Source organism: Tachyglossus aculeatus, chromosome Y4, assembly GCF_015852505.1.
Source record: "Tachyglossus aculeatus isolate mTacAcu1 chromosome Y4, mTacAcu1.pri, whole genome shotgun sequence".
NCBI lineage: Eukaryota > Metazoa > Chordata > Mammalia > Monotremata > Tachyglossidae > Tachyglossus > Tachyglossus aculeatus.
Window position 1 is genome coordinate 6,426,268 of NC_052096.1, and position 17,834 is coordinate 6,444,101.

The 17,834-nt window shown below is 53.5% G+C and overlaps 1 protein-coding gene across 1 annotated transcript; it reads right to left on the reverse strand.

Moving 5' to 3' along the window:
- Positions 1-229: 229 nt before the first annotated feature.
- On the reverse strand, positions 230-15,463 carry PEX11B (peroxisomal biogenesis factor 11 beta). The gene is made up of 4 exons (XM_038768318.1): positions 15,388-15,463; positions 6,759-6,874; positions 3,276-3,477; positions 230-1,074 (listed from the first exon to the last, which is right to left on the reverse strand). Exons 1-4 carry the CDS (start codon positions 15,441-15,443, stop codon positions 702-704), a joined length of 747 nt encoding a protein of 248 aa, XP_038624246.1. The 5' UTR covers positions 15,444-15,463; the 3' UTR covers positions 230-701.
- Between the last annotated feature and the right edge of the window lie 2,371 nt (positions 15,464-17,834).

The following is a 17,834-nucleotide window of genomic DNA, read 5'->3' on the forward strand; positions in this document are numbered from 1 at the left end:
CGTGAGCCCCGTGTGGGACAACCTGATCACCCTGTATCCCCCCCCCCCAGCGCTTAGAACAGTGCCTGGCACGTAGTAAGCGCTTAACAAATACCACAATTGTAATTATTAGTCAAAAAGACGACTTCTCACTGCCCCCAACCTAGACTTCAAGGTAGGAGAGGGACCGGGCCTAATCCGACCGCCGTACCTGGGTGATGGGCCCGTAGAAAGCACATGACAGATACCTACAATTATTATTATTATTATTAATAACGTCGCTGACAAAGACGAACCGGACAGGGAGCATTTGGGAGGGGATGAGGACCAGGCCGGGCTCTTCAAGGAGTTCTAACGCCGGGCACGGGTATTTACAAGGTTTAATTGTACAGTATTTACACGGGGGAAGGCGGTGGACAAAAACCAAAGAAGGGAAGTTGAGACGGGGAGCAAGACCCTTCCCGCCTCTGGTTTTCTCCCAGGAGGAATCTTACACGTTGAATCTTGGATTTGTTCCTTTTTTTTTTATAAAAAGGGGGGAAAAAGTTCCAACTTTGTCCTCGAAGGGGACGGGGAGATGGACGAGGACTTCGGGGTCCCCCCGTCCCCGGCCTCACCCGGGGTGAATCGAGCGGACTTCCGGAGGGACGGGGCGGAGAAGCAAGACGCGGATCGGGAATTGGGGAGGGACCGGCGGGTCCGTCCATCGTCCGTGGGTCGGCTCAGGGCTTGAGCTTCATCCAGGGGTGCAGCAGGGCGAGGATGGAGAGGACGGAGGAGAGGAGGCCGCAGCAGCCCACGACCCCGGGCCCGGAGCGCAGCAGGCCGAGGCGGTCCAGGGGGATGGCCAGGTCGCAGCCGTTGCGGACCACGTCCAGGAGCAGGGGCGGGTGGGCGCGCAGGACCCGGCCGGCCAGCCGCAGCCGCAGCCCCAGGGCGGCCAGGGGAGCCCGGCCCGGCCCCGGCCCCGGCCCCGGCCCCGGCCCCCACTCCTCGCCCCCCTTGGCCCGTCGCCCCGACGCCTCCTGCTCCATCAGCAGCCCCATCTCGTAGGCGTCGCGACTCAGGTTCATGATCAGCGCGAACAGGTAGTACCTGCGGGGGGGTCGTCTCAGAGTTTGGGGGGGACCCCGGGGCCCGTCTACACCTCCCCTCCCTCCCCCAGCCGGCAGGGCCGTCGTCGGGGCGATTCCCGGGAGCAGGAGTACGGCCCACGGATGGATGGATGGATGGATGGATGGACAGAAGCGTCAGTGACCTCATCTGTAAAATGGGGATCAAGACTGGGAGCCCCGCGTGGGACAACCTGATCACCTTGTAAACTCCCCAGCGCTTAGAACAGTGCTTTGCGCATAGTAAGCGCTTAATAGATGCCATTAAAAAAAAAAAAGCGTCACGGCGTATCGGCTACAGCCCAGGCCTACGAGTCGGAAGACGGCCAGGCGTTCTAATCCCGTCTCTGTCGCTTGCCTGCTGGGTGACCTTGGGCGAGTCACGTCACTTCTCTGGACCTCAGTCCCCTCGTCTGGAAAACGGGGATGGACCCCGTGAGCCCCACGTGGGACGGGGACCGTGTCCAACCCGATTTGCCTGGCTCCGCCCCGGCGCTTAGTACAGTGCCTGGCACACGGTAAGCGCGGAACAAATTCCATCGTGATTATTATTCCCGGGGGGCGTCGGAAGGGTCCCGGGAGTCGGCGGGGGCGGGTGGGATCCGTGGAGTTCCTGGGGGGCGTTGGGAGCGATACACTCCCAACTCCCAGAGAAGCAGCGTGGCCTAGTGGCGAGAGCCCGGGCTTGGGAATCAGAGGACGTGGGTTCGAATCCCGCCTCCGCCCCTTGTCTGCCGTGGGACCTTGGGCAAGCCACTTCACTTCTCTGGGCCTCAGTTCCCTCATCTGTCAAATGGGGAGGAAGACTGGGAGCCCCAACGTGGGACAACCTGATCACCTTTTATCTGCCCTAGCGCTTAGAACTGTGCTTGGCACCTAGTAAGCGCTTAACAAAGACTATAATTCATTCACTCATTCCATCGCATTGAGCGCTTACTGTGTGCAGGGCACTGTACTAAGCGCTTGGGAAGTACACTTTGGCAACATATAGAGACGGTCCCTACCCAACAACGGGGTCGCATTTGTTATACGTGGAGGGGTGGTCAGGAGGTGGGGGTCCACTGAGTTGGGGAGGGCTTAGTCCAGTGCTCTGCACACAGTAAGCGCTCAATAAATACGATTGAATGAATGAATGAAGGAATGGGGAGGGGGTGGGGATGGTTCCACAGCAGGAAGGGCTCCCGGAATGGTCCAGGGGAAATTGTGCAGGCCGTTGGATAATCCCGGCTCTGCCACTTGTCTGCCGAGTGACCCTGGGCAAGTCCCTTCACCTCCCTGTGCCTCGGTGTCCTCCCTTGTAAAATGGGGATTCGATCCCTGTCCTCCGCCAGTGAGTGGGGCAGGGGCTATGCCCGACCTGCTGACCTCGAATCTCCCCCAGTGTGAATACCCCGATTGCTACTAATAATAATGATGGCATTTATTAAGCACTTACTATGTGCAAAGCACTGTTCTAAGCGCTGGCACTGTACCAATAATTATACTAGTAATAACCATGAGTCCGTTGGGTAGGGACCGTCTCTATATGTTGCCGACTTGCACTTCCCAAGCGCTTCGTCCAGTGCTCTGCACGTGATAAGCGCTCAATAAATACGACTGAATGAACTATGGTGTCTGTAATAATAATCATAATAAGGATGATGGCGTTTGTTAAGCGCTTACTACGTGCCAAGCACCGTTCTAAGCGCTGGGGGGGATACAAGGTGATCAGGTTGTCCCACACGGGGCTCCCAGTCTTCATCCCCATTTTACAGATGAGGTCACTGAGGCACAGGGAAGTTAAGCAGGTTGCCCAAGGTCACACAGCAGACGAGTGGCGGAGGCGGGATTACACTCCCAAGCCCGGGCTCTGGCCACTAAGCCACGCTGCTGCGAAGCGCTTACTATGTGCCGAGCACTGTTCGAAGCAATGGGGCAGGTAAATGTTAATCAGGGCGGACTCGGTCCCCGTCCCCCGTGGGGCTCGCGGTCTCATCCCCATTTTCCAGATGAGGGAACGGAGGCCCCGAGAAGCCCAGTGACTCGCCCAAGGTCACCCGGCGGACACTTGGCGGAGGTGGGATGAGCCCCAGGCCCGGGCTGCGCCCGTTAAAGCCGGGCTTCTTCTCACTAGTATTAGTGTCGGGGGCGGCCGGGGGGACGGGCCGGGGGGACGGGCTGGGGGGACGGGCCGGGGGTCCTGACCGGAATGAGCGTCGAGTCCACTTGTCCTGGTCGAGATGCGGAGCCAGCCCGGCCCGGCCGGCCCACAGGACGTTGTCGCAGGCCAAGTACATGGCGCGGTTGAGGTGGCCGACGGTGATGAGGAAGCGCAGGACCACGTCCGACAGGTGGACCGCACGCTTGGCCGACTCCAGGGCGTCCACCGAGTTGCCCAGGCGGAGCACTGGGGGCGGGGACGGGGACGGGGAGACACACGCCCACAGAGGAACGGAGACCCCCGGAGAGAAAATGAGAACCAAGGCAATTTAACCGTGCCCCGACTTCTGACACCCCCCCATCTTTGTGTCTCCCTCTCCTCCGACACCCCCCCGTCTTTGGGTCTCCATATCTTGACAACCCTGTCTCTGCAGCTCCATCTCTTCTGACGTCTTCCATCTCTGCGTCTCCTTACACTCCCCCATCTTTGTGTCTCCATCTCTTCCGACACCCCCCGTCTTTGGGTCTCCATATCTTGACAACCCTGTCTCTGAAGCTCCATCTCTTCTGACGTCTTCCATCTCTGCGTCTCCTGACACTCCCCCATCTTTGTGTCTCCATCTCTTCTAACACCCCCCCGTCTCTGGGTCTCCATATCTTGACAACCCTGTCTCTGCAACTCCATGTCTTCTGACATCTTCCGTCTCTGCGTCTCCACGTCTTCTGACACTCGCCCCGTCTCTGCGTCTCCACATCTTCTGACACCCCCGGCTCTGCGTCTCTGTATCTCGATACCCCCCGTCTCTGGGTCTCCCACCTCCCCGTCTCTACATCTCCATGTCTTCTGACATCTTCCTTCTCTGCGTCTCCATGTCTTCTGACATCTTCCGTCTCTGCGTCTCCACGTCTTCTGACACTCGCCCTGTCTCTGCGTCTCCACATCTTCTGACACCCCAATCGCTGCGTCTCCGTATCTCGATACCCCCCGTCTCTGGGTCTCCCACCTCCCCGTCTCTACATCTCCATGTCTTCTGACATCTTCCGTCTCTGCGTCTCCACGTCTTCTGACACTTGCCCTGTCTCTGCGTCTCCACATCTTCCGACGCCCCCAGTCTCTGCATCTCCGCATCTTCCGACACCCGCGTCTCTGCGTCTCCGTATCTTCCGACACCCGTCTCTGCGTCTCCATATCTCGATACCCGCCGTCTCTGGGTCTCCCACCTCCCCATCTCTACATCTCCATGTTTTTTGAATCTTCCGTCTCTGCGTCTCCATGTCTTCTGACACCCCGTCTCCGCATCTCCATATCCTGACACCCCCCCATCTCCGCGTCTCCATGTCTTCTGACAACCCCCGTCTCTGCATCACCATGTCTCCTGACGCTCGCCCCATCTCTGCCTCTCCATATCTTCTGACACCCCAATCACTGCGTCTCCATATCTTCTGACACCCCAATCACTGCGTCTCCATATCTCGATACCCCCCGTCTCTGGGTCTCCCACCTCCCCGTCTCTACATCTCCACGTCCTCTGACATCTTCCGTCTCTGCATCTCCATGTCTTCTGACACCCCCGTCTCTGCATCTCCATATCTTGACATCCCCCCATCTCTGCGTCTCCATGTCTTTCGACGCCCTCCGTCTCTGCATCTCCATGTCTTCTGACATCCTCCGTCTCTGCGTCTCCATGTCTTTTGACACCCACCCCTCTCTGTGCCTTCATAGTCATTCATTCAATCGTATTTATTGAGCACTTACTGTGGGCAGAGCACCGTACTAAGCACTTGGGAAGTCCAAGTTGGTAACATCTAGAGAAGGTCCCTACCCAACAGTGGGCTCACAGTCATATCTTCTGACACGCCCGTCTCTGCGTCTCCATATCTTGACACCCCCAGTCTCTGGGTCTCCCACCCCCCCCCGTCTCTGCACCTCCATGACTTCTGACAACCCCCCGTCTCTGTGTCTCCATGTCTTCTGACACCACACCCCGTCTCTTCGTCTCCATGTCCTCCGACGTCTTCCGTCTCTGCATCTCCGTGTCTTAATAATAATAACGATGGCATTTATTAAGCGCTTACTATGTGCAAAGCACTGTTCTAAGCGCTGGGGAGGTTACAAGGTGATCAGTTTGTCCAACGGGGGGCTCACAGTCTTCATCCCCATTTTCCAGATAACTGAGGCCCGGAGAAGTGAAGTGACTTGCCCAAAGTCACCCAGCTGACAATTGGCGGAGCCGGGATTAGAACCCATGACCTCTGACTCCAAAGCCCGGCCTCTTTCCACTGAGCCACGCTGCTTCTCCATGACTTCTGACACTCTCCAGACTGTGGGCCAGTCACTTCACTTCTCTGGGCCTCAGTTCCCTCATCTGTAAAGTGGGGATGAAGACTGTGAGCCCCCCGTGGGACAACCCGATCACCTTGTAACCTCCCCAGCGCTTAGAACGGTGCTTTGCACATAGTAAGCGCTTAATAAATGCCACCATTATTATTATTATGTCCATTTCTGTCGTTTATTTCTAATCGTGTCTGTCTCCCCCTCTAGACCATCAGCTCGTCACGAGCAGGGAATACGTCTCTCTACTGTCGGGTTGTCCTCTCCGTGGCTCAGTGGAAAGAGCCCGGGGTTTGGAGTCAGAGGTCATGGGTTCAAATCCCAGCTCTGTCAGCTGGGTGACTTTGGGCAAGTCACTTCACTTCTCTGGGCCTCAGTTCCCTCATCTGTAAAGTGGGGATGAAGACTGGGAGCCCCCCGTGGGACAACCCGATCACCTTGTCACCTCCCCAGCACTTAGAACGGTGCTTTGCACATAGTAAGCGCTTAATAAATGCCATTATTATTATTATTATTATGTCCATCTCTGTCGTTTATTTATTTCTAATCACGTCTGTCTCCCCCTCTACACCGTCAGCTTGTCACGAGCAGGGAAGATGTCTCTTTACTGTCAGGTTGTCCTCTCCCAAGTGCGTAATGCAGCGCTCTGCACACAGTCAGCGCTCGATAAATCCCCCTTCTCGACTGTGAGCCCGCCATTGGGGTAGGGACCGTCTCTATATGTTGCCAACTTGGACTTCCCAAGCGCTTAGTTCAGTGCTCTGCACACAGTAAGCGCTCAATAAATACGATTGAATGAATGTATTTTATTTTGTTAGTATGTTTGGTTTTGTTGTCTGTCTCCCCCTTCTAGACTGTGAACCCACTGTTGGGTAGGGACCAGCTCTATACGTTGCCAACTTGGACTTCCCAAGCGCTTAGTCCAGTGCTCTGCACACAGTAAGCGCTCAATAAATACGATTGAACGAATGTATTTTACTTGGTTTATATGTTTTGTTTTGTTGTCTGTCTCGCCCTTCTCGACCGTGAGCCCACTGTTGGGTAGGGACCGGCTCTAGATGTTGCCAACTTGGACTTCCCAAGCGCTTAGTACAGTGCTCTGCACACAGTAAGCGCTCAATAAATACGATTGGATGAATTAAATCTGACTGATTGACGGATCGAACCCCCGGCAAGGGGCCCGAGGGCTTACTTACGCTTGCGGACGACCCCGAAGTGTCCCTCCAGCTCCTTGATCTGTCTGAGCGCGGCCTCGCTCGCCCCATGTCTCTGCAGGGAGTAGCCCAGGAGGACGCAGGCGTACTGGGCGGCCCTGAGGAGACCGAGGGGCGGGAGGTCAGGCTGGGGGGCCGAGGGGCCGGGCCGGCGGGCCGAGGACGTCGGGCGGGACCGCGAGGAGGCCCGGTCAACGCCGGCCCGGGGCCCGGCAGCGGGAAGGGCGGCCGAGGTCGCAGCGAGAGGGAGCAAGGCTAGACCCTCAGGAAACTCTCGTTTAGGGTGGGAGGAAAAACTAAAGGGCGGGAGAGGTTGGAGGCCCCCCTCGGGGGTCGGCGTGGGGAACGACCACCCTCCCCGCGTCCACAGCGTCCGCCGGGGGCACGGAGGTAGGGGAACGGGTCGGGACGACCCTCGCGAGATGCCGATGGTGTTCGTTAAGCGCTTACTATGCGCCGAGAAGCGTTCGGAGCGCCGGGTTAGATTCAAGCTACAGCAGGTTGGATGTAGTAGTCCCCGTCCCACGTGGGACTCAATCAATCAATCAATCAATCGTATTTATTGAGCGCTTACTGTGTGCGGAGCACTGGACTAGGCGCTTGGGAAGTCCAAGTTGGCAACATCTAGAGACAATCCCTACCCAATCAATCAATCGTATTTATTGAGCGCTTACTGTGTGCAGAGCACTGGACTAAGCACTTGGGAAGTACAAGTTGGCAACATATAGAGACGGTCCCTACCCAATAGGGGGCTCACAGTCTAGAAGGGGGAGACAGAGAATGAAACCAAACATACTAACAAAATAAAATAAATAGGATAGATATGTACAAGTAAAATAAATAAATATGTACAAGTAAAATAAATAAATAGAGTAATAAATATGAAGGCTCGCGGTCTTCCTCCCCCTTTTTCCAGAAGAGGTCACTGAGGCATGGAGAAATGACTGGCTCAATCTAGAGCCGGTCCCTACCCAACAGCGGGCTCACAGTCTAGAAGGGGGAGACAGAGAACAAAACCAATCAATCAACCAATTGATCGTATTTATTGAGCGCTTACTGTGTGCAGAGCACTGGACTAAGCGCTTGGGAAGGACAAGTTGGCAACATCTAGAGACGGTCCCTACCCAACAGTGAGCTCACAGTCTAAAAGGGGGAGACAGAGAACAAAACCAAACGTATTAACAAAACAAAATTAATAGAATAGATATGGACAAGTAAAACAAATAAATATGTACAAGCCAAATAAATAAACAGAGTAATAAATATGAAGGCTCGCGGTCTTCCTCCCCCTTTTCCAGAAGAGGTCACCGAGGCACGGAGAAATGACTGGCTCAATATGGAGACGGTCCCTACCTAACAGTGGGCTCACAGTCTAGAAGGGGGAGACAGAGAACAAAACCAATCAATCAATCAATCGTATTGAGTGCTTACTGTGTGCAGAGCACTGTACTAAGCGCTTGGGAAGTCCAAGTTGGCAATATCTAGAGCCAGTCCCTACCCAACAGTGGGCTCACAGTCTAGAAGGGGGAGACAGAGAACAAAACCAATCAATCAATCGTATTTATTGAGCGCTTACTGTGTGCAGAGCACTGGACTAAGCGCTTGGGAAGTACAAGCTGGCAACATCTAGAGATGGTCCCTAACCCAACAGTGGGCTCACAGTCTAGAGGGGGGAGACAGAGAACAAAACCAAACGTAGTAACAAAATAAAATAAATAGAATAGATATGTACAAGTAAAATAAATAAATATGTACAAGTAAATAAATAAATAGAGTAATAAATATGAAGGCTCACAGTCTTCCTCCCCTTTTTCCAGAAGAGGTCACCGAGGCACGAAGAAATGACTGGCTCAATATAGAGATGGCCCCTACCCAACAGTGGGCTCACAGTCTAGAAGGGGGAGACAGAGAACAAAACCAAACTTATTAACAAAATAAATAGAATAGATATGTACAAGTAAAATAAATAAATATGTACAAGCAAAATAAATAAATAGAGTAATAAATATGAAGGCTCGCGGTCTTCCTCCCCCTTTTCCAGAAGAGGTCACCGAGGCACGGAGAAATGACTGGCTCAATCTAGAGCCGGTCCCTACCCAACAGCGGGCTCACAGTCTAGAAGGGGGAGACAGAGAACAAAACCAATCAATCAATCAATCAATCAATCGTATTTATTGAGCACTTACTGTGTGCAGAGCACTGGACTAAGCGCTTGGGAAGTCCAAGTTGGCAACATCTAGAGACGGTCCCTACCCAACAGCGGGCTCACAGTCTAGAAGGGGGAGACAGAGAACAAAACCAAACATAGTAACAAAATAAAATAAATAGGATAGATATGTACAAGTAAAATAAATAAATATGTACAAGCCAAATAAATAGAGTAATAAATATGAAGGCTCGCGGTCTTCCTCCCCTTTTTCCAGAAGAGGTCACCGAGGCACGGAGAAATGACTGGCTCAATCTAGAGCCGGTCCCTACCCAACAGTGGGTTCACAGTCTAGAAGGGGGAGACAGAGAACAAAACAGGACGTATTAACAAAATAAAATAAATAGAATAGATATGGACAAGTAAAATAAATAAATATGTACAAGTAAAATAAATAAATATGTACAAGTAAAATAAATATGTACAAGTAAAATAAATAAATACGTACAAGTAAAATAAATAAATAAATAGAGTGATAAATATGAAGGCTCACGGTCTTCCTCCCCTTTTTCCAGAAGAGGTCACTGAGGCACGGAGAAATGACTGGCTCAATCTAGAGCCGGTCCCTACCCAACAGCGGGCTCACAGTCTAGAACGGGGAGACATCATCATCATCAATCGTATTTATTGAGCGCTTACTATGTACAGAGCACTGTACTAAGCGCTTGGGAAGTACAAGCTGGTAACATATAGAGACGGTCCCTACCCAACAGTGGGCTCACAGTCTAAAAGAAAGACAGACAGAGAACAAAACCAAACGTATTAACAAAATAAAATAAATAGAATAGATATGTACAAGTAAAATAAATATGTACAAGCCAAATAAATAGAGTAATAAATATGAAGGCTCGCGGTCTTCCTTCCCCTTTCCCAGATGAGGTCACTGAGGCACGGAGAAATGACTGGCTCAAGGTCACACAGCGGATGAGGGGCGGGAACGGGATTAGAACCCAGGTCCTCCTGAATCCCAGGACGGGGCTCAATCCGCTAGGCCGCTCCGCTTTCCTATGAGGCCGGGGGGAGGAAACAGGGAATCTCCCCCTCTCCTCTCCCACCCGTTCCCTCTGCCCGCTTCTTTGACCTCTGACCCTGGGGGGCTCTGCCCCCGCAGGGTGGGCCGGAGTTATCTCCCCAACCCGGCCCCCCGAGGTCAAAGGTCACCATTCATTCATCCAATCGGATCTACTGAGCGCTTACCGCGTGCAGGGCACCGGACTAAGCGCACGGGGAGCAGGGCGGGTAATGAATGAGCTCAGGTCGTGGGTTCAAATCTCGGCTCTGCTATTTAGGTGTGCGACTGTGGGCAAGTCACTTCACTTCTCTAGGCCTCAGTTCCCTCATCTGTAAAATGGGGATGAAGACTGTGAGCCCCACGTGGGACAACCTGATCACCTTGTATCTCCCCCAGCTCTTGGAACAGTGCTTTGCACATAGTAAGCGCTTAACAAATACCAACATTATTATTATTATTATTATTGTTATTATTAAGTTGAAGGGGCGTCTACAGGGGAAGACGGGGCTACACTGTGGGCAACGACTCGATCCGAAAGGGGCTTCGCCGTCGGTGAAAGTGGGGTCCCCTGCTCCCCCGGGGACCGCGGAGTAAAGGGGAAGTTGGGAGAACAGCGACCTGCCCTCCCTTAGTAATAATCAATCAATCAATCAATCGTATTTATTGAGCGCTTACTAGGTGCAAAGCACTGTTCTAAAGTTCACAGTGTTAATCTCCATTTCACAGCTGAGGGAACTGAGGCACAGACAAATAGAGGGACTCGCCCAAGGTCACACTGCAGACGAAGGGTGGAGCCGGGATTAGAACCCAGATCCTCCGACGACCACTGCTGCTTCTCTCCCTTCTGCCTCGGTTTCCCCATCCTTATCCCCCCTTCCCTCGGCCCCACGGCACTTCTTATGTCCCTTTCCCTAATTTACTGAGAAGCAGCATGGCCTAACGGGTAGGGCCCGGGAGTCGGAAGGTCACGGGTTCTAATCCCGGCTCCGCCACCGGCCTGCTGAGGGACCTCGGGCCAGTCACTTCACTTCTCCGGGCCTCAGTGACCTCAGGGATGCAGACCGCAGGCCCCGTGTGGGCCGGGGACCGCATCCAACATGATTAACTTGTCCCTGAGTGCTTAGAGCAGTGCTTGGCACATAGTAAGTGCTCAAATACCACAAGTGCCGGTACTCTGAGTAATAATAATAGTAATAATAATAATGTTGGCATTTGTTAAGTGCTTACTATATATGAAGCACTGTTCTAAGCGCTTGGGGGATACAAAGTGATCAGGTTGTCCCACGGGGGGCTCACGGTCTTAATCCCCATTTTACAGATGAGGTACCTGAGGGTCAGAGAAGTGAAGTGACTTGCCCGAGGTCACACAGCAGACATGAGGCGGAGCCGGGATTCGAACCCATGACCTCTGACTCCAAAGCCCGGGCTCTTCCCACTGAGCCAGGCTGCTTCTCATTGAGAAGCAATGAGAAGCATTGCTGCGTTGAGTGATAATGCTACTAAATATTATGGTAAATTTTATATTTATATATATTATATTATATATACTATATATTATATTTATATATATTAAAAATACACTTATATTTATAAATGTAAATAAATATATTATAATTATATATTATAATAAATAAATAACATATAAATATTATAGCACATAATATTGCAATAAACAAATAATATATAAATATTATAGTAAATTATATATTTATATATATTATACATACTATATATTATATTTATATATATCATAAATACATTTATATTTATGCAAATATATTTATGTATGTTATAAATATATTTGTATTTATATAAATATTTAGTGAATATTTTATTTACTAAAATAAATATTATTTATGTGAATTTCTGCCTCCCCCGCTAAACTCTGAGCTCGCCGTAGGCAGGGAGCTAGCCTACCAGCTCCGTTACGTTGTACTCTTTCAAGCGCTAAGCCCAGTGCTGTGCACACAGCAAGCGCTCAATAAATACCCCTGATTGACTGACCCCTTGCTGTGGCTTAGAAGCCCTCCCCCTTTATATCTGACAGTCGCGTCCCCCACCTTCTTAAAAACACATCTCCTCAACAGGCCGTCCCTGAATGAGCCCTCGTTTCCCCTATTCCCTCTCCCATTTTTTTTTTAATTGCGTCTGATAAGGGGTCGCTACATGCCAGGCACTGTACTAAGCGCCGGGGAAGATACAAGCAACGCAGCCTGGTGATTAGAGACGATCCTGAGCATCAGAAAGACCTGGGTTCTCAACTCAGCTCTGCCATTTGTCTCCTGTGTGACCTCGGGCAGGTCACTTGACTTCTCTGGGCCTCGGTTCCCTCACCTCATAATCACCAGTGTCTCCTAAGTAGTAAACTCTGTTCCCTTTAAGCACTTGATAGGCACCGTAGGGACCGTCTCTATATGTTGCCGATTTGTACTTTCCAAGCGCTTAGTACAGTGCTCTGCACACAGTAAGCGCTCGATAAATATGATTGAATGAATGAGACCCAGTTATGATGTCCACTTAGTACATCACAAGCTTAGTCCAGTGCTCTGCACACAGTAAGCGCTCAGTAAACACGACTGACGATGTCCACACCCGGAACTCGTCTATAGGAATGGTTCTCTCATTCGCTCGGTCGTACTTACTGAGCGCTTACTGCGTGCGGAGCACTGGACTAAGCGCTTGGGAAGTACAAACCGCCGAACGGTCGCCTCTCCTCCTTGTGGGAAAGGGACTCCGCTGTACTAGACTCTTCCAAGCGCTTATTCGGGTGCTCTAAGCGGACAAAGCATTCTGTTCGGGCCTGCGGGGAAAATGAACGCGTTCCCACCCTCAAGGAGCGTGCAATCTAAGCAGGGAGACTGGCTGGCACAGACCGGAGCAGAAGTAACGGCAAAGACACACATGGTGGTACTGTGGTGAGGGCGCCGGCCTGGGATATTCTATTTATTTTATTTTGTTAGTATGTTTTGTTTTGTTGTCTGTCTCCCCCTTCTAGCCTGTGAGCCCACTGTTGGGTACGGACTGTCTCTACTTGTACTTCCCAAGAGCTTAGTACACTGCTCTGCACATAGTAAGCGCTCAATAAATATGATTGAATGATTGAATGAATGAATGAATGAATACCATGGGTGGATTAATTACCCCACGCGTGGTCAAGCCCCCCCGTGACTCCTCCGGCCCAGTGGGCCTTCCGCACCCCGGCGCCGGTGGATTCTCCCCGGGCCCGGGGGAGACCCCTGCCCCCCTGGCGACCCCCGGGATGACCCAGCCCCCCCGGCCAGAGGGCCTCAGGAAGCCCCCAACCCGCAGTGTAGTAGACCACCCCCGGATGACCCCTGTCCCCCACCCGGCGACTCCCGAGGCGACCCCGGCTCTCCAACCAGCAGCCCCCCAGGAAGACCTCTGCCCACCCGGTGACCCCCAGGGAGACCCCAGCCCACCCTGCGACCCCCAGAAAGCCCCCAGCCCCGTGCCCAGGGGGCCCCAGGAAGCCCCCAACCCTCAGTGCAGACCACTAGAAAGCCCCCAGCCTCTCACCCGGAGGACCCCAGAAAGCCCCCAACCCTCAGTGCAGACCACTAGAAAGCCCCCAGCCTCTCACCCGGAGGACCCCAGAAAGCCGCCAGCCCCGGGCCCAGACGGCCCCAGGAAGGCCCCCCAACCCCCAGTGCAGCAGACCACAAGAAAGCCCCCCGCCCCCCAACCGGAGGACCCCAGAAAGACCCCTGCCCCCCACACAGACGGCCCCAGAAAGCCCCCAGCCCCCCCGCGACCTCCAGAAAGCCCCCAGCCCCCTGCCCAGGGGGCACCAGGAAGACCCCTAACCCCCAGTGCAGTAGACCCCCAAAGGGCCTCAGGAAGGACCCCCAACCCCCCACCCGGAGGACCCCAGGCAGACCCCGCCCCCCGCCTTACAGCCCCCCCCCCCGCGACCCCCAGAAAGCCCCCAGCCCCGTGCCCAGGGGACCCCAGGAAGACCCCAACCTCCAGCGCAGCAGACCACCAGAAAGACCCCCAGCCCCTCACCCGGAGGACCCCAGGAAGACCCCAGCCCTGTGCCCAGAGGGCCCCAGGAAGACCCCCAACTCCCAGTGCAGCAGACCCCCAGAAAGACCCCAACCCCCAGCCCCCCGCCCAAAGGGCCTCGGGAAGACCCCCAACCCCCAGTGTGGTAGACCCCCAGGAAGCCCCCAGCCCCTCACCCAGAGGACCCCAGGAAGCCCCCTGCCCACCTGGTGAACCCCCAGGAAGACCCCAACCCCCAATCAATCAATCAATCGCATTTATTGAGCGCTTACTGTGTGCAGAGCACTGTACCAAGCGCTTGGGGAGGACAAGTTGGCCACCAGGAAGACCCCAGCCCCCCCACCCAGGCGACCCCAAAAAGCCCGCTGCCCACCCGGCGAATCCCCAGGAAGCCCCCAGCCCACCCTAAGACCCCCAGAAAGAGCCCAGCCCCCCGCCCAGAGGACCTCAGGAAGCCCCCAGCCCCCAGTGTAGTAGAGCCCCCAGAAAGACCCAGCCCCCCGCCCAGAGGGCCTCAGGGGACCCCCAACCACCAGTGTAGTAGACCCCCCCAGAAAGATCCCAGCCCTCCGCCCAGAGGGCCTCAGGAAGCCCCCAGCCCCCAGTGTAGTAGACCCCCAGAAAGACCTCAGGAAGCCCCCAACCCCCAGTGTAGTAGACCCCCAGAAAGAGCCCAGCCCCTCACCCAAAGGACCCCAGGGAGCCCCCAACCCCCAGTGTAGTAGACCCCCAGAAAGAGCCCAGCCCCTCACCCGGAGGGCCTCAGGAAGCCCCCAACCCCTAGTGTAGTAGACTCCCAGAAAGACCCAGCCCCCCGCCCGGAGGGCCTCAGGAAGCCCCCAACCCCCAGTGTAGTAGACCACCAGAAAGACCCAGCCCCCCGCCGAGAGGGCCTCAGGAAGACCCCAACCTCCAGTGTAGTAGACCCCCAGAAAGAGCCCAACCCCCTCAGAGGGCCTCAAGAAGCCCCCAACCCCCAGTGTAGCGGACCCCCAGAAAGAGCCCAGCCCCCCACCCCGAGGGCCTCAGGAAGCCCCCAACCCCCAGTGTAGTGGACCCCCAGAAAGAGCCCAGCCCCCCCCAGAGGGCCTCAGGAAGCCCCCAACCCCCAGTGTAGAAGACCCCCAGAAAGATACCAGCCCCCCACCCAGAGGGCCTCAGGAGGCCCCCAACCCCCAGTGTGGTAGACCCCCAGAAAGAGCCCAGCCCCCCCGCCCCCGAGGGCCTCAGGAAGCCCCCAACCCCCAGTGTAGTAGACGCCCCCATAAAGACCCCAGCCTCCCCCCCCACCAGAGGGCCTCAGGAAGCCCCCGAGCCGCAGTGTAGTAGACCCCCCATGAAGCCCCCTCCCTCGGGCGGCGCACGACCTGCACAGCCGCTCCCGGGCCTGGCTCTGCCCGCTGAAGCGAACCCAGGCGTCCATGGCGGGGCCCCCGGGGGACACGCCCCTTCCGGCGGAGGACACGCCCACTTCCGGCGCGCGACACGCCCACAGACCCCCCCCTCCAGCGACCCGCCCCTTCCGGAGCAGGGCACGCCCACACGTCAGGGACACGCCCCCTCCGATACAGAACCCGCCCCCTTCCGGCGCAGGGCCACGCCCACCCCCGGCACGTGACGCGAAACCCGCCCCTTTCAGCGCACGCCACGCCCACAGCTCCCAGGGACACGCCCCTTCCGGCGCAGGCCACGCCCTTGAACCCTAAGGACACGCCCCCTCCTGCTAGGCCCCGCCCCCTCGGGCAGGCCCGGACGGCGTCGCGTTAGGGACAAAAGGCCTTGGGGGGGGGGGGGGGGTGTCTTCCCCCAACGCCCCCCGAGCGTGGGATGGGCCTCTCGCCTTCAATGGGGGAGGGGCCGGTGCGAGATAGCATCATTATTATTAATAATATTATTATTTCATTATAATAATATAATGTATTATATCATATATTATAATAAACACAACTACTAATAAAATATATAATACACAACGTAATACCTATAATATACTATATATAGTATATTATTATATCATATTATATAATACATTATCATATATAATATATATTATATATTAATTATATTTGTATATTTTTTATATCCTCCCCATCTTACCTCCTTCCCTTCCCCACAGCACCTGTATACATGTATATATGTTTGTGCGTATTTATTACTCTATTTTATTTGTACATATTTATTCTATTTATTTTATTTTGTTAATATGTTCTGTTTTGTTGTCTGTCTCCCCCTTTTAGACTGTGAGCCCACTGTTGGGTAGGGACTGTCTCTACGTGTTGCCAATTTGTACTTCCCAAGCACTTGGTACAGTGCTCTGCACATAGTAAGCGCTCAATAAATACGATTGATGATGATGATATAGTGTAATATGTGATATGAAATATGTTATAATATGATAATATATTACATTATAATATATTATAATTATTATTAGTAATATCCCAATCCCCCCACCTTACCTCCTTCCCATCCCCACAGCACCTGTATATATGTATATGTTTGTACAGATTTATTACTCTATTCATTTTACTTGTACATATTTATTCTATTTTGTTAATATGTTTTGTCATCTGTCTCCCTCTTCTATTCATTCGAACATATTTATTAAGCGCTTACTATGTGCAGAGCACTGGACTCCCTCTTCTAGACTGTGAGCCCACTGTTGGGTAGGGACCGTCTCTATATGTTGCCAACTTGTACTTTCCAAGCGCTTAGTACAGTGCTCTGCACACAGTAAGCGCTCAATAAATACGAGTGAATGAATGAATGGTCAGGGGTTCAAATCCCTGCTCTGCCACTTGTCAGCTGGGTGACTTTGGGCAAGTCACTTCACTTCCCTGGGCCTCAGTTCCCTCATCTGGAAAATGGGGATTAAGACTGTGAGCCCCCCGTGGGACAACCTGATCACCTTGTGTCGCCCCAGCGCTTGGAACAGTGCTTTGCACATAAGCGCTTAACAAATACCATTATTATTATTATTATTGGGGGAGCAGATGGGATGGCTGGCCTAGTGGGTAGAGTCCGGGCATCTAATCCAGGCTCCGTCCCTCATCAGCTGCCTGACCTCGGGCCGGTCTCTTCACTTCTCTGGGCCTCAGTTCCCTCTCATTCATTCATTCAACTGTATTTATTGAGCGCTTACTGTGTGCAGAGCACTGGACTAAGCGCTTAGCATGAAGCAGCGTGGCTCAGTGGAAAGAGCCCGGGTTTGGGAGTCAGGGGTCGTGGGTTCTAATCCCATGGCTCCGCCGCTTGTCAGCTGGGTGACTTTGGGCAAGTCACTTCGCTTCTCTGGGACTCAGTTCCCTCATCTGTAAAATGGGGATTAAGACTGAGCCCCATGTGGGACAACTTGATCACCTTGTACTCCCCCCAGCACTTAGAACAGCGCTTGGTACATAGTAAGCGCTTAACAAATACATTATTATTATTACTAAGTGTTTATGTGTGAAACGGGGATGGAGGCAGTGAGCTCCACGTGGGACAGTGACTGCATCCGACCCGATTTGCTCATATAATAATAATGGCATTTATTAGGCGCTTACTATGTGAAAAGCACAGTTCTAAGCGCCCCAGCGCAGAGTTCAGTGCCTGTCACATAGTAGGTACTTAACAAATCCCACAACAATTATCATTACCGCTGTCCCGGGGGATTTTAGTGTAAGAATAGTAATGATGGGATTCGTTGAGCGCCTAGAGAAGCAGCGTGGCTCAGCGGAAAGAGTTCACGGATTCAAATCCCGGCTCTGCCAACTGTCAGCTGTGTGACTTCACTTCAAGTCACCTCACTTCTCTGGGCCTCAGTGACCTCATC